The sequence below is a fragment of the Oratosquilla oratoria genome, chromosome 15, assembly GCF_046742065.1.
Source record: "Oratosquilla oratoria isolate Oo_2021 chromosome 15, ASM4674206v1, whole genome shotgun sequence".
Taxonomy (NCBI): domain Eukaryota; kingdom Metazoa; phylum Arthropoda; class Malacostraca; order Stomatopoda; family Squillidae; genus Oratosquilla; species Oratosquilla oratoria.
In genome coordinates this window covers 44,570,549-44,587,703 of record NC_134791.1, presented here as the reverse complement: position 1 = coordinate 44,587,703, position 17,155 = coordinate 44,570,549, and the positions used below count along the sequence as shown (strand labels likewise).

The following is a 17,155-nucleotide window of genomic DNA, read 5'->3' as shown; positions in this document are numbered from 1 at the left end:
TCCCAACCATTTCATCCCCAAATACTCCTCTCCTATTCACCACCCCTCCCTCCCTCTTTTCTTGGCTCCTCTTGGATGATGGCTCATCCCTGCATCTCCCCGACTGACCAGGGTCAGAAGCAGTGCAGTAAGACGCAGCATATCCACAGCAAGAATGCTTTACTTAATTCATGAGACTCCCCCTCCCCCCTCAGAAAAAGAGAAGACTGGGAGAAATCCCTTTGGGTTATGTCAAAATCTCATTCTTACATACTCGTACCCCATCCACTCTCTTCCACCCATCACAGAATTCTACACTCGCCCCTATCTTCTGTCTTCTCCCTTCCTCAATAGACATTCCCCTCTTTCCCAATGCCCTCTTTACCCAATCCATCCATCTCATCCTTGGTCACCCTCGCATGTTCACTTCCTCCACACCTCTTTTACTAATCTTTCTTCACTCATTCTTTCCATGTGTACAAACCATTCCAATACTCTTTTTATCAACCCTATCTCCCAACGCCCTTTCCACCCCCATTCTCCTCCTCACCTCATTTCTCTATCCAACCAACCCTACCATACTTCTCAGGTATTTCATCTCAAACACATTTAAACTCTTCCTCTCTTATGTTCCATGTTTCTGTCCCATACATTGCTATTGACACAATCCCTTCTTCATACAATCTCCTCTAAAAATGTATTCCTAAATGTCTATTTCTTGTTACGCTTTTTAATCACCCAAGACATTTACTTGCACCTCTCAATCTACATTCTACCTCCACCTACACTTGTCTCTTTCCTGCCACATTCACCCCCAAGTATCTAAAACTGTCCACTTCCTCCAGTCTCTCCCTTAGTACTGGCCTCTAATTTCCTGCCATTCTCTCCCCTTGTACATCTCAACTGCATACTTTTACCCACATTTATCTTCAACTTTTTTCACACACCTTCCCAAATTCCATCACAAACTTCCTTAATCCCTCCTCTGATCCTACTACAAGTGCTGTGTCATCAAACAATAACTGGCTTATCTCCCATTTTTTTTTGTCAATTTGTTTTAATCAGCTCCAATCCCTGGCCCATTACCCTTGCATTTACCTCTTGCACCACCCCATCCATGTATAAATTGAACAGCCATGGTAACATAACACATCCCTGAAGAAGTCCCACCTTTACCTCAAACCACCTACTCTCTCCATTTCTAATTCTAACAAAGGCTCTATAACTTTCATAAAAACTCTTTGATTGCTCTTAACAGCTTTCCTCCTATTCCAGATATTTGCAATGCCTCCCACATTGCCTTCCTGTCTACCCTGTCATAAGCCTTTTCCATCCATAAAGGCCCAAAAAATTTCCTTACGTTTTCCTAAAGCTTTCATATCTGCCTTACTACAAAAATCTGATCTACACAACCCCTACCTGTCCTAAACCTACATTGTTCCCCACCAATTACTCCCTCTGTTCCTCTTCTAATCCTCTCAAATCCCTCCCATAAGCCTTCCCAACTACACTCAACAAACTGATCCCTGAAACTACTACACTCGCACTTGTCCCCTTTTCCCTAGTAAAGTGAAACTATACAGGCACTCCCCCTCTCTACCCGCATTTATATAAACATTAAACAACCTCACCTGCCAGTCCACTACCACTATACTTCCCTTTTTTTAGACTCGCCACATGACACCCACCTAACCCAGGTGCCTTACCTGATCTCATCATTTTAATAATTGTTTTTATCTCTTCTTATTTCTCCATTTTCCTCATTCATCATGGTCATTTTCTTAGCACTCCCCACTGCTACTACCTTTCCCTCCCTAACCTCCTTCACATTTAGCAATTCCTTAACCCCTTCCATACGGTGCCGCACACGTAGGCGTCATGAGGAGCAAGTGGATTCGCGACGCTGCCATATCGGCGTCTTGATTATATTTATTGTAGTCGCCCCTATGTTTTTACATTCTCCCAAATGCGCCCTGAATCCCATTCTCTGTGGTTTTCAAAATTTGCGGGTGAAAGAGAGAACGATCGATATAAGCGGCGACTATATTTTATGATGCGAATATTATTACGTTACGTCATACGGCTGGCATTGGCTGCTGCCCGCGAGATTTAAGTCCCGTACTGAAGTGGTTAAAACAGTGCCCATCTTTCTCTTACTTCCATCTCTTCTATTATCATCTCTCCAATTGCACCTTTTCCTTTTTCTTCTCTACTTGATTTGCCTCCCCTTCCTCTCTTAATTTCCTTCCAAAACACCTTTTTATTACTTTCAAAATTTTCTGTCATACTCTTACCTCATTTCACATCTTTTTGCATTCTGTATCTTATGCTTTACTTCTCTTTTCTTTGTACCTCATATTATTCTCTCATCCTATTTTGCAACTAATCTGTGAATGCTCATTTCTTCTCGTCTACAACCTTCTTTGCTTCATCATCCCACCACTCACTATTCTTCCTTCCATTTCCATCCTCCTTGTTCCACACATCACCTTTGCACACCCTGTGACTCCCTCCTTTAAACATCCCCATTCCTCCACTCCTAGTTCTACTCTATCCTTCACTCCCACTCTTCTCACATCTTCTCGTATTTCTTTTCTTACTCATTTAAGTAATTTACTCTAAGCATCTCCCTACCTTCTGTCCTTTTTCTCTCCATCTGTCCTCCACTCTCAACTTGCCTTCCATAAAAAAATTATCAGATATTCCCCCACTATCTCCCCTAAGGACATATACATCCAAAACTCTTTCTACTCATCTCGTGGTTACAACTATATAGTCCATTAAAGCCCTATCTACTACCCTTCCATCCACCACCCTCTCCCATGTGTACTTATGCTTGACTTTCTTCCTAAACTCTGTGTTTACTATCAATTCTCTAGACACATTTCCATTAACTCTCCACTACAATTTTTAGTAGCAATCCACATTTCCCAACCACTCCATGTGTTGGTTCCTCTATTCTAGCATTGAGTTCTCCCAATACCACTACATTGACATTTCTCCCTAAACCCTCTATGCACTCATTTGAATCTATCCAAAAAGCCTCCCTTTCCTCTACACTCCCTCCTCTCACTACCAGGCCCATATGCACTTGGAAAGACCCACATCTCCCTTCCCAGTTTCACCTTCATCTTGAAGATACATTCTACTCTACCATATGCTTACCTATCTCTACACATATTAATATAGCCACCTCTTTTCTCCCTCGTCCTCTCTTCACTCCTGACACCCTCCCAGTTACACTTCCAAACTCAAACTCACCCCTCCCTTTCAACTTAGTTTCACTCGATGCCAACACGTCTATCTTTCTTCACAAACATACTGTCTATCTCTTCCCTTTTACTCTCATATGTACCACATCCATGCACATTAAAAGACCCAAATCTTAGGGTACTGGTTGGAAAACTCCTCCCAGACCCTCTTATGCCTTTGTTGTTTTAGGAATGTTCCCTTTGGGGCTACCGAGAGCAAGATGCCTAGTCCTATCTCCATCCCATTTTTGTCTCTTTTTACGACTCAAGTAGTAACACTTGGTGGCAGTATTTTTGCTCCACTACCACAGGGTTCAGCGAAAGAGGAAACATGTATACAGAGAAGTGGTACAGGACAGTATTAAGAGTGGAGGGACAGCATAATGGAGGGACAGTTGAAGTATAGTAAAGTAGCATATTTTCTATATGAATAGAGATTTCCTCACAGACAAAATGATGCATGACTGGCCCATAGGGTACCCCATATAAACCCCAAAGTATCAGCTGCATGCTACTGAGCACATTTTAACCTTACAATAACATGCATCCAATACCCCAGATGGGGAAATTGAGGTACAGAATATTAATATATTTTATTCTTATGATTACCACCTGGATCAAAACTGTGACATTGAATCTAATTAAGATTTGGTTTTTGTTTTCAACAGATTGAGGCAGAACATTGCATGCTGCTGGCCCTTCCCCATGGTAGAGATCAGTATGACATTATGCAGCAACAGAACAATATGCGAAATGGTTTCATCAAGTATCTTGGTTCTAAGCAAGCAGCTGGCATTGTTAATGTTTTGGCACTAGGGTCTCCACAGGTAAGGAAATTGAGTATCTATCTGTGTAATAGTAGAAGATGTATAGGGCCTTTTTGACCAGAACTTCTGAAAGGGTAACACAGCTTGCTAGAATAAAACAAGTACCCAATGATATGGGGATAAAATGAAGTATTTAAGCAATTGATGAAGAAATTATGTTTAAAGAGGTAGCACTAAAGTGCAAGACAGTGGGATGAGGAGGATGGCCAGGAACATAAGGAAAAGTAGTGAATGGTTGAGGGAAGTGGTGGCTGAAAAATTTACATATGAGGTATGAATGCTTAAAAAAAAAAAAAAAGGAAGCACATGAAAGGTGTAGAGTAAAGAGATTGGAAGTAAATTGTAAATTTGAGGAAAACCAAGAGAAGAGCAGAGATGAGGTGGGGTTGGTACTGAGAATTTTGAAAAGAATAAAAATATGTTTTGGAACGAAGTAAAAAAGTTTTGATGAAGCAAACTGGATAGTGAGGCAAGCGTAAAAATAGCAAATGAACAGTTACTTGTTAATGGAAGGCTGTGGAAGGATCATTCAATCAATTATTGCCTACGGGTGTCTCTTGTACTGTGTCTTGTTACATGGTTTTTGACCCAGGGCAGTGGGTGAGATGCAGGGATGACTGGTCATCCAGTAGGAGCCAAGATAAGAGGGAGGGAGGTGGGTGAATTGGAGTGGAATATGTGGGGATGAAATGGATGGGAGTTGATTTTATGCCTTTGTGTTTTTGCAACATCCCTTGTAAGGGAGAAAAAGCCATTGGTATATGTATAGTATATCTATGTCTAGGGATTGAGCATTGTAATTTGAGGTGTTCTCTATGTGGTGGCATCTGGGGCAATTTGAATCTGGCCAGGCCTATTCTGTGATGGTATTGTTTTAAAGCTGGATGAAGTCTTGAGTGCAGGCATTGTGGTTTTTATAGTGTGGGAGAGTTTTTTTCTGTAGAGCTTATGTCTTGGGGTTGTTGGAGTATTGAGTTTGGTGGTCTGTCTTGAAGGGATTGTTTAGTGATATGATTATGAAAGGGTTCAAGTATGGATGTACTGTGTAGTACAGATGGAAGGTTACTGTATATGTTTGAGTAATGTGTGTGTGTGTGTATATATATATATATATATATATATATATATATATATATAATAAAAGGTATATATATATATATATTATATATATATATACATATATATATATATATATATATATATATATATATATATATATATATAATACACACACACACACACACATACATACATACATACATACATATAATATCAAAGGATTTTCCCCCTTACAAGGGAGGTAGCCAAAAAGAAAAAGGCATAAAAACCATTCCCACCCATTCCATCCCTAATACACTCCACCCCCCTCTACCCTCCCTCTTCTCTTGGCACCTCCTGGATGACGGGTCATCCCTGCATCTTGTCCACTGCCCTGGGTCAGAGGCAGTGTCGCAAGACACAGCATATCCACAGCAAAGCCGTTTCATTAAATCGGCGACCCCCCCTCTCCGTCCCCTTGTGCATAAAAGGAGAAGACGGGGAGAAATCCCTTTGGGCTGCATCAAATTTTTCTCACACATACTCCTTCACCCCTCATCCTCCAACCATTCCACCTCATTGATCACAACATCTTATACATCCATTCTCCATTCACCCCTGTCTTCTGCCCTCTCTCGTCCTTCCTCAACAGACATTCCCCTCTTCCCTAAAGCCCCTTTCACCCCATCCATTCATCTCATCCTAGGTCGCCCCCTCATGTTCACTCCCTCCACATCTGCCTTCCATACCTCTTTTGTCTTTCTTCACTCATTCTTTCCATGTGTCCAAACCATCCCAATGCTCTTTCATCCACCCTATCTCCCAACTCCCTTTCCACCCCCGTTCTCCTCCTCACCTTCTCATTTCTCACTCTATCTAGCCTAGTATCCCCCATCATTACTTCTCAGACACTTCATCTGAAACACATTCAAACTCTCTTATGTTTCATGTTTCTGCCCCATACAGTGCTGTTGGCACAATCACTCCATCATACAATCTCCTTAGCATCCATTCCCAAGTGTCTGTTCCTCATTACACTTTTTAATCCACCAAGGCATTTACTCACTTCTCTCAATCTACATTCTACCTCCACCTCCACTCCACCCTTTCTTGCCACATTGGCACCCAAGTATCTAAAACTGTCCACTTCCTCCAGTTGCTCTCCCTTAATGCTCACTTCCAGTCTGCTGCTACTTTCACCCCTTGTACATCTCATCACCTTACTTTTACCCACATTTATCTTCAAATTTCTTCTTTCACACACACTCCCAAACTGTCACCAACTTCCTCAATTGCTCCTCTGATCCTGCCCCAAGCACAGTGTCATCCGCAAACAACAACTGGCTCGCCTCCCACTTTCCTTCATTTTCTTTAACCATCTCCAATCCCTGACCCACCACCCTTGCATTTACCTCTTGCACCACCCCATCCATGTACAAGTTGAACAGATATATATATATATATATATATATATATATATATATATATATATATATATATATATATATATATGTCTAATAAAACCACTTGGTAAATAAAATGAAAGGTGACTGAATGTTTTCATCTATTTAAGACATTTTCACCTTGAAAATGGTACAAGTGGAGTTCCTCAGGGGTTCTTGGGCCACTTCTATTCATAGTATATATAAATGATATAGACCACGGACTAAAATCTACTGTTTCCAAATTTGCTGATGATACAAAACTGTGCGGAATGGCAAATGATCACTTAAACCAATTAGATATTCAAGAAGATTTAGATAAATTACAGCAATGGTCTGAAAAGTGGCTAATGAAATTTAACACAAGTAAATGCAAGGTAATGCACATAGGTAAAAATAACAGTACCGTATTTTCCGGCTTAAAATGCGCATCGGGTTATAATGCGCACCCATGCACTTCGTTATCTCAGTACACAGATAGCGCGCACCGACGTATAACGCGCATACCCGATCGCATTTGTCTATAACGCAGTTTTACCTCGGTATTTATATCATGTGAACAAGGTTACATGGAGAAGTATTTTTCATTGGCTAGAGCCACCGCTGGGAAATCTGTTGATTTGTCACTAAGTTAAGTGTCAGTTTAGGCATCAATCAGGACACAATTAAGAAAAAGTCGGAACTACATGTACCGGTATATGACTCATGTTGTGCGTTGGTCCCTTATTACTTTGTAGCTTAAATAGTCTGTAGGAAATATGATCTAAAAAAAAGTTTATTGAAAGTAAAATATACAGAAAAATTTCGGGATTTTTACAGAAAATGCTCATTTTATATCTTGAGGAAATACAATCACTCCTCGTTTAACGACGACAATTGGGACCAGCGCGCCGTCGTTAACCGAATTGGTCGTTAAGCGAAAGTGTATACATATACGTACATGTACTGTATGTACAATGTCCAGCAATACATGTATCTTTATTTTCGTGTATTTTCCCTCTTTTATACAGTACATTAAAGCTTTATTTATGGTGGTTAGGTTCCTGAAAGTACCGTATATGACCAAATCCGCGTATGCTGACATTCCATATTGAATACCGGGGTATTTTTTTAGTTTTGACCATGGGCGCAATATAGCAATAGGAAATTAATTATTAATTTTGTAAATTAAAATGTATCAACGTATTATGCAATTTTGTGGGCGGAAATGAAAGTAAAAAATACCTTGCTACAAGAAAATATGCTAATGAACGAAGTCGGTAGCATAGGATTGGGACGCCATCTTGTCGTCTGCCAACGTCTCTCACGACGACGACAACGAGGACGAGCCGGATGACAATTTGCAGGTAATGATTTATCAAACACAGGTTAGGTTAGTTTAGTTTAGGTTAGACGAATTCATCATCCTTTTATTTCTTCGACATCGGCATCTATCATAACAAACATGGTGTACCATTCGTCCGACATGACTTCGTTACTTACGAAATTTGTTTTAGCACCTTTTTTTCCGCTCACAAAATTGCATATTACTTTGATACATTATAATTTACAAAATTAATAATTAATTTTCTATTGCTATATTGCGCCCATGGTCGAAACTAAAAATTTACCACTACCGGTATATACTGTACCCCAGGTAGTTTTTTCAGCTTGCAGGATGGTAATGTAGACCTAAGCTTCAGAACACTTTACCTCACAGCTAATATCCACCGTACAAGTTCAATTATAACATCATACAAATTTGCCTCAGCCAACTTAATTATCGTACACGACGTCGTAACTTTGGGAGATTTACGTTAAACGTCTGTCATAAAGCCCGTCGTAGCTAACCGAGTAGGTCGTTAAACGAGGAGTACCTGTAATTCGTCTTTACCATTTTTTATTTAATACTGAAACTACAGACTGTTTTGTTTTAGCTTTGAACCTGCAATGACAACAATGAAAATTACGATGTTATTTACCTTGACTTTAGCAAAGCGTTCGACAAAGTGCCACACCAGAGACTACTAAATAAAATCAAAGCCCATGGCATAGGAGGAAAAGTGTTAGAATGGATTAGAGCTTGGATTAGTAACAGAAAACAGCAGGTCACCATAAATGGAATAAAATCTAGGTGGGGCAATGTTACCATCGGGGTCCCCCAGGGCTCGGTTTTGGGTCCCTTGTTGTTCATTATGTATATAAACGACTTAGACGAAGGGTTAAATAGTGATGTTAGTAAGTTTGCGGACAACACTAAAATAGGATGCCTAATTAGGTCAGGAGACGACGCCCAGATTCTGCAGGATGACCTTAATAAGCTGTTAACATGGTCGGTGAAATGGCAAATGAACTTCAATATCTCTAAGTGTAGCGTGTTAAACGTAGGGCTACACAACCCCGAAAATAGATACAACTTAGATAACACGTTTTTAGAAAAATCTGAGTGCGAGAGGGACTTGGGAGTTCTGGTGAGTCCGGACCTTATAATCAGGAAGCAGTGTATTAGCGCCAGAAATAAAGCTAACAGAGTATTAGGCTTCATTGCTAGGACGGTAACGAATAGAAGTGCAGAGGTAATTATCAAACTCTATCTAGCGATAGTTAGACCCATCCTTGATAATGCGGTACAGTTTTGGTCTCCGTCCTACAGAATGGACGTAAATTCACTTGAATCAGTACAGAGTGCGGGGTGATCTAATAGAAGTGTTGAAGTGGATCAAAGGCTATAACAAGGGTGATGCAAACAAGGTCATCATAATAAAACAACAGGGCAGAACTCGCAGTAATGGATATAAACTGGACAAATTTAGCTTTAAGAAGGAAATAGGCAAGAATTGGTTTACTAATAGGGTGGTCGATGAATGGAATAAACTTAGTAACCATGTAGTAAGCGCTGAAACTATCAGTTGTTTTAAAAAACGATTAGACAACTTTATGGATGGGGATGACAGGTGGTGATGGATACGGAGCTGCCTAGTGTAGGCCTTATGGTCTTTTGCAGTCTCCTTTATTTCTTATGTTCTTATGAAATAGGACAGTCTCTCATCGAAGTGACGTTTAGTTAATATAACTCCCGAAAGAGGGTGTTGTTGTCACGTGTTTGACACGAGTTTATGAACGGCCGCAACGGAATTTGTACCATACCTAAAGTGAAGCAACAAAGCCAACATAAATATTCAAACTAAGATGCTGTGAACATGGGCAAATATCATGAATATTGATCATGTTTCATGGTGTTTAGGCCTATTTAAACATGAAAAATAAGATTCGATAGATACCCTATACTAAATATTTATATACGGGCCCATGCTGGCGTATTCTTTCATGTCACCATGGCTGTTCTTCTTGTTCTCACGGAACGTCACGGAGAAGTGTGCCTCCCGACTTTGTGACGGCCAACATCGTCACATTGTTGTGAAAAAAATTACACACACAGGCGCAGAATTTTTATCGTAGGCCGTAAATAATGCGCACCACCGGATAATGCGCACCCCCCATTTTTAGGCCCTTCCAACGGAAAAAAAGTCGCGCACTATACGCCGGAAAATACGGTAAGTACGATTACAAGTTACTGTATTTGGAAATTCGTTAACAAAAGTGGATAGTGAAAAACATCTCGGAGGGTGTGGGGAAGAGGGAAGAGAGGTAGAGCATGAGATAGGGGAGACAAAAAGGAGAGCAGATGTGAAAGTAGTGGGAGGATGTTTTGGAGGGACATTGGGAGAGGAGGGGAGGCAAGTCAAGTGGAGAGGAGGGGAGGCAAGTCAAGTGGAGAGGAGGTGTGGGGGTGCAGGTGGAGAGATGCTAATAGAAGAGACAGCAGGAGTGGGAAGCACTAAGAAGGTGACAGTGATGGTGGACTGGCTGGTGAGATTGTTTAATGTTTGTCTGAGGGAGGATGGAGGACTGAAGGGGTGTCTGTGTAGTTCTGTTTTGCAGGGGAAGGGGGGATGGGTGTGAGTGTAGTAGTTTCAGAGGGATCAGTTTGTTGAGTGTAGTTGGGAAGGCTTATGAGAGGATATTGATTGAGAGGATTAGGAGAAGAACAGAGGAAGTAATTAGTGAGGTGTGGATCAGATTTTTGTGGTAAGGCAGATTCATAAACTTTAGGAAAAGGTAAGGATGTTTTTTGTATTTTTATGGATTTGGAAAAGGCTTATGACAGTGAAGATAGGAAGACACTGTAGGAGGTATTGCAGATATATGTGATGGGAGGAAAATTGTTAACCTCTTCAGTACGGTTCAAAATCTCGCGGGCAGCATTAGCTGCCAGACATACGATGTGTCGTAATAATACTCGCATCATAAAATATAGTCACCGCTTATATTGATCGTTCTCTTTCACCCGTGAATTTTGATAACCATAGAAAATGTGATGAAGACAGTATGACAGTATGTCATTACGCAGTATGTCATTACGCAGGGGCAACTACAATAAATATAATCAAGATGCCGATATGGCAGCCTCGCGTATCCACTTGCTCCTCATGCCGCCTACGTATGCGGCACCGTATGGAAGGGGTTAAGAGCAGTCAAGAGTTTATGAGAGTTGTAGAGCCTGTGTTAGAATTAGAAATAGAGTAAGAGGTTTGAGGTAAAGGTGGGACTTTGCCAGAGATGTGTTATGTAGCCATGGCTGTTCAATTTATATATGGATGGAGTGGTGTGAGAGGCAAATGCAAGGGTAATGGCTGGGAATTGGAGATGGTTAAAGAAAATGGAGAAAAATGGGAGATGAACCAGTTGTTTGTTGATGACACTGTATTTGTAGCAGGATCAGAGGAGGGATTAAGGAAGTTAGTGACATAGTTTGGAAAGGTGTGCAAAAGAAGTTGAAGATAAATGTGGATAAAAGTAAGAAGTTGAGATGTACAAGGGGATAGAATGGCAGCGAATTGGAAGTGAGTATTAAGGAAGACTGGAGGAAGTGGATAGCTTTAGATACTTGGGGGTGAATGGCAGGAAAGGGTAGTAGGTGGTAGTAGGTAGTAGTAGGTGTAGGTAGTTAGAATACAGATAGAAGTAAGTAAATGCCTTGGGGGTTTCAAAAGTGTAATGAGAAATAGACATTTGGGAATGGATGTTAAGAAGTGAGTAACACCCACCAAAATTGTTTAAATTTTTCATTTTTGCCACACTTAAATTCCAAGTCATCATTCAATACATTGTAGTAGATACAATCATCTACAGTCTTCACTTGATATCCATTTCCAGATACCTGTGTCTTGTTACACTTTACATTTCCGCACTCTAAAGTTCATCTCCACCCTCACTACTCAATCCTCAGCTATACGTGACCTTAAATGCTTAAAAATATCCACTTCCTCTAACCTTTCTCCTTTAAAACTTATCTCTAGCATACTGCCACCCTCTTCTCTTGTATATTTCATCGCCTTGTTTTTACCCACATTTACTTTCAATTTACTCCTATTGCATACCTTTCCTAATCCTGTCACCAACTGCCTCTAACCCTCCTCTGACCCAACCACAAGTGTAGTGTCATCAACAAACAACATATGGCTCACCCTCCACTTCCCTTCAGTCTCTAACCATCTCTGGCACTTGGCCTTCAAGCCAAAATTTTTATAAATCTATCTAACCATCTCCAATCCTCAGGCCATTACACTTGCATCTACCTTCAATACTACCCTATCCATGTACGCAATTAACAGCCATGGCAACGTACCACAGCCCTGGTGCAGCTCCACCTTCACCTCAAACCACTCACCATTCAGCTTTATTACTCAGTAAAAGCTTTGGACTACCCATAAGTTTTCCTCATATCCCATATACATACCTGTAATACTTCTGACAATGCCTTCCTGTCGACCTTGTCATAAACCTTTTCTAAATCCACAAAGGCCCAAAAAACATCCTATATACTGGTCATTTTCCTTTTTCATCAGGCATCTTCCTAGCTCCACCCACTACTACAGTCAAACCCTCCCTCCCCCCTCTTCCCTTTCAGCCTGTTTTGTTGACAGTAGTAGAAGAGGATCAAGCTAGTCAAACTGACCCCTTAAACACTACGACATTCACATTTGTCCCTTTGTCCTTTGTAAAGTGGAATTATAAATGCAGTCCTCCAGTCCTTGGGCATGTTCCCCTCCCTCAGGCTTACATTGAACAACCTCACCAGCCAATCCATTATAATTGTTCCTCCCTTTGTCAGACACCCTTCATGACACCCATTCAACCCAGGTGTCTTACCAGCACTCAAAATTTTCAGTATTTTGTACCTAATATTTTCTTAAAAATCCCTGTTATTTTCCTTTCCCATCAGTCATCTTCATAGCTCCTCCCACTGCCACAATCATTTCTCAGTCCCTAACTTCCTCCACATTAACTCCTTGAAATACTCTACCCATCATACCTTTCAACCTATTTTGTTGTCACTGACTAGTAGGAGAACCTACAATTGTAGGTTGTCAACTCACCAGAGGCAGTTGGCAGACCTAATTCCATCTATGAGATCACTTGGAAGTTATCTCTTTTATGATTGTGGAAATATTTTGTTGTTAGCTCTTGGGCAAAAAATTGATGATGAGCTCCATCATGAAGTGGTCTTGTAGAATTGACATGAGAGAGGATTTTTTGACAACTTAAGGGGGGGGGGGACTGAACACCTTAACAAAAAAAAAATTCATATAAAAAAGTTTATGGTCTTTCAACTTGAAACTTTCAGTTTTATTTAAAATATAGGTAGAAATATATTGTGAACCCGAGAACTTGCTACGTCTTGACGTCATAAAGTTGTATATATATATATATATATATATATATAATATATATATATATATATATATAATATATATATATATATATATTTTTTTTACGTAATTGAATATGTACGTCATATTTTTTGCACTACAGGCTTCTTCTTTTTCATGGTAATACTTATAGATCCTATAAACACTTGCCTGCTTTTTTAAAAATTCTCCATACGACATGAGATGTAGGTGTCGTAAGTATGGTCACATACGTCACCCCTTTTTTCCGTGTTTTTTCCACTTGCAAATATTTGTGGTTTTGAGATACGAGCATTTAAAGTTTTCAGCATTGTATATATGTTATTGTACAATTTTTATTAGATTCACACACATTATTATTAATATGTATATTGAAAAAGTTGACAGTAAATATTTTCATATATACATATCTACTATATATATTACATTAAAATGTATTTGTTACTCGCCAAACGGACCTTTTCATAATTGGAGATTTTGCGCTTTTACCGGCTTAAAACCTCACTGCTGGGGTGACATCATTTTGTCAAATCATTGCAGAGTGGTTAATTTTGACCAGCAATGAGCACCTTCCCTCTGCTCAATGAAAAAGCTCACCAAACGTGTTTTATTATCCTACACAGGTGCGATCCCAGCCCTGTATGTTTTTCCTTCGCCAGCCATTTTCTCTTCCTCCTCCTGAATTTTCCTCATTATCTCTTCATCTGAAAGAAAGCACTTTGTCAGCTGTGTTGTCAGGTGTGGTGGTATTTGGTGGTGATGATGATGTTGGCAGTGGAGGTGGTGGTGGTGATGTGCGAGGCGGTGGCGTCCCTCCTCCAAGCCTCTCATGCCTTGCCCTCCTAGCATAACTTTCATTCCACTTTTGGCTCAATTTTTTCATCTTTTCCTTGGTTTTCCTCTTCATTGTGATGCAGTTGATGATTGGACATCTAGTAAGTGTAATAATGTCCAGGAAATAAGACAAACAGCAGCACAGGAACACAATATCGCCACAGTCAGTGAGGTGTTTATGCATCAATTTACTCTGATGTTTGATGGGTAACTTAGGCTTGAAGCATGCTGTGCACACCACACGGAATAGGAAGTCACGCTGATGCCAGACATACAAAAATATAGCAGTTTCATGGAATTAGACAGGGAAAACTAAGACATATTTATAGATATTTAGGGTCTATTCTTACTTGAGCCATTTAAATTGACACACCTCCCGGGCCCTTTAAATTCCCTCCATTATGCTGGGGAGCAAAAAGTTGTTCATATTTTGCTTTTAGGATATTTATATTATTCAAATATGCCCATATCTAAAATTCGATTTTTGGGTGAAAATTTCATGATTCTAGGTGTTCAGACCTCCCTTAACTTTGAAGCCCATCAATGTATTTATCTGGAGAGGTGGCTGTCAGTTCCCAGACTGGATCCCAAACTCTCTTGTCAACTTCTAGTATTTTTCTATTACTTTTTTCGTAGGATATCCATAACCTGTATCTAATCTGTTACTAGCTCCTCCCACTGCCCTTGCTTATATTTTAGACAGCGGCCGAACGTATCTTCTTGCAAACATCTATAGTAGGACCCAAACATTAGTCTTGGCTGGCATAGGTTCATGAATTTCCAATCAGAGGAAGTCATGGTAGCATTTCAATGCTTCCCCATCTTCTCTTTGTTTAAGTTGTACAGTTTCATGATAGATGATAACACCTTGTAGAAAGATTTTCATGTATTTCTTTGATGTACCATAGTGTATAAGTTTAGGTTGTGTGTGGGCAGTTTGGGAAATTTACTTCCAAGTGCATTGTGTGAATTTTTTTTATATAGATTAACCCTATAATGTGGCAGGAAAAGGTGGAGTGAAGGTGGAGGTGGAATGTAGATTGAGAGAAGCGAGTAAATGCCTTGGTGGATTGAAGAGTGTAATGAGGAATAGACATTTGGGAATGGATGCTAAGGAGATTGTATGATGGAGTGATTGTGCCAACAGCACTGTATGGGGCAGAAACATGGAACATAAGAGAGGAAGAGAGAAGGAATTTGAATGTGTTTGAGATGAGGTGTCTGTATGATGGGGATTACTAGGCTAGATCGAGTGAGAAATGAGGAGGTGAGGAGGAGAACGGGTGTGGAAAGGGAGTTGGGAGATAAGGTTGATGAAAGAGTATTAGGATGGTTTGGACACATGGAAAGAATGAGTGAAGAAAGATTAGTAAAAGAGGTATGGAAGGCAGATGTGGAGGGAGTGAACATGAGGGGACGTCCTAGGATGAGGTGGATGGATGGGGTGAAGGGGGCTTTGGGGAAGAGGGGAATGTCTGTTGAGGAAGGACAGGAGAGGACAGAAGACAGGGGTGAATGGAGAATGGTTGTATATGGATGATGTTGTGGTGCATGAGGTGGAATGGGTGGGGGGATGGGGGTTGAGGTAGTGTGTGTGAGCAAAATTTGATGCAGCCCGAAGGGATTTCTCCCCGTCTTCTCCTTTTATGCATGGGGGAACGGAGAGGGGGGGGGGTCGCCGATTTTATGAAGCGGCCTTGCTGTGGATGTGCTGTGTCTTGCGACACTGCTTCTGACCCAGGGCAGTGGACAAGGTGCAGAGATGACCCGTCATCCAGGAGGTGCTAAGATAAGAGGGAGGGTGGAGGGGGGGTGGAGTGTATTGAGGGATGGAATGGGTGGGAATGATTTTATGCCTTTTCCTTTTTGGCTACCTCCCTTGTAAAGGGGAAAAAGCCTTGGTATATGTATGTATGTATGTGACCCTATAAGGAAATGAATAAGGAATCTTGGACAAAATCCATCATTGACAGGAACCTTTAATATTATTATTCCATAAGAATAATTTTTTTTATTCTAGCAGTGAGTGATAATTAAATATTCAAAGATGTATTCTTTTCTTTTCAGCCTGCTTATGTGATTCACATCTTCTCACCATGCAGTTTTGCCCATGAACGCCTGGCCCGCATTGCACCTTACCTGCTACACCATATATCAGATACCCCATATCTCGTGATAGTCATTGCTACCTGCTAGTGCCTACAATTGGCATTATGCCACTTCAACATTATCCTGCTGACTGCATTGCAGAAGTATTGTGACAAGCTGCAGCAAATTTGAAAATGGAAATGAGAAACTGTAACCCGAAGTTGACAATCATGCTTTGACTATAGAAATACCGAGTGTATTACTCTCATACTGGACAGTGACATATAGAGTTGTTACATTCTAATGTGTATCAGCTCTTGAGTTTACCCGATATTGACTGTAACATATGTTTAAATTTGATGCTTCCCCTCCAAGTTTTATTTGAACTTATTGGAATTAATTAAATAAATTTTCACAAGTGTTCTTGAATATCAAGAAAGAGAGAAGATAAATATTCTTAGAAGTATTTACAATTATTACTAAGTTTGCTTTTGAGATAACCAGAGCATAAAACTTTGGAAGACGGCAAACACAACGGAGTAGACAGGGATCAATGTTTAAGCAAACCAATGAACAGACTGTGTTGGTAGTTCTTGGCTTTTGGAGAAAATATTTGCTATACATACCAAACTTCAGAGATGTTAAGTTGTTTCAAGGATAAGATTACTAATGTAATTTAATTGAATCTTTTATGTAAATGTTGAAACAAAGTGGAAGAGATGTGGATCATCTTTCCAGTGTACTGTGGCAGTGTGTGTGTGCATGTGTGTATGTATGTATGTATGCATGTATGTATGTGTTTTGTATATTAGGATGTTTGTGTATGGAACATTATGGCATGAAACTTTGTAGCACAACACCACCACCACCAGTACCGTCACAACCCACATCCATGTGGTTTTGCACTGCACCATTGCAATGGTTGGGACAGCTGTGATGGCTGCTGAAATGTGTAAGGGGCCAAA

At 40.3% G+C, this 17,155-nt stretch overlaps 1 protein-coding gene across 8 annotated transcripts in view; it reads left to right on the top strand.

Moving 5' to 3' along the window:
* The window catches only part of LOC143033424 (uncharacterized), a 344,834-nt gene extending 328,063 nt beyond the window's left edge, over window positions 1-16,771 (top strand). For all 8 annotated transcript variants that reach the window (XM_076198847.1, XM_076198849.1, XM_076198845.1 and 5 more), the window contains 2 exons: window positions 3,899-4,057; window positions 16,170-16,771. In XM_076198847.1, coding sequence (XP_076054962.1) covers window positions 3,899-4,057; window positions 16,170-16,298 — 288 coding nt within the window. In that variant the 3' untranslated portion in view covers window positions 16,299-16,771. The remainder of the gene's footprint in view (window positions 1-3,898; window positions 4,058-16,169) is intronic.
* The last annotated feature ends 384 nt before the right edge of the window (window positions 16,772-17,155 follow it).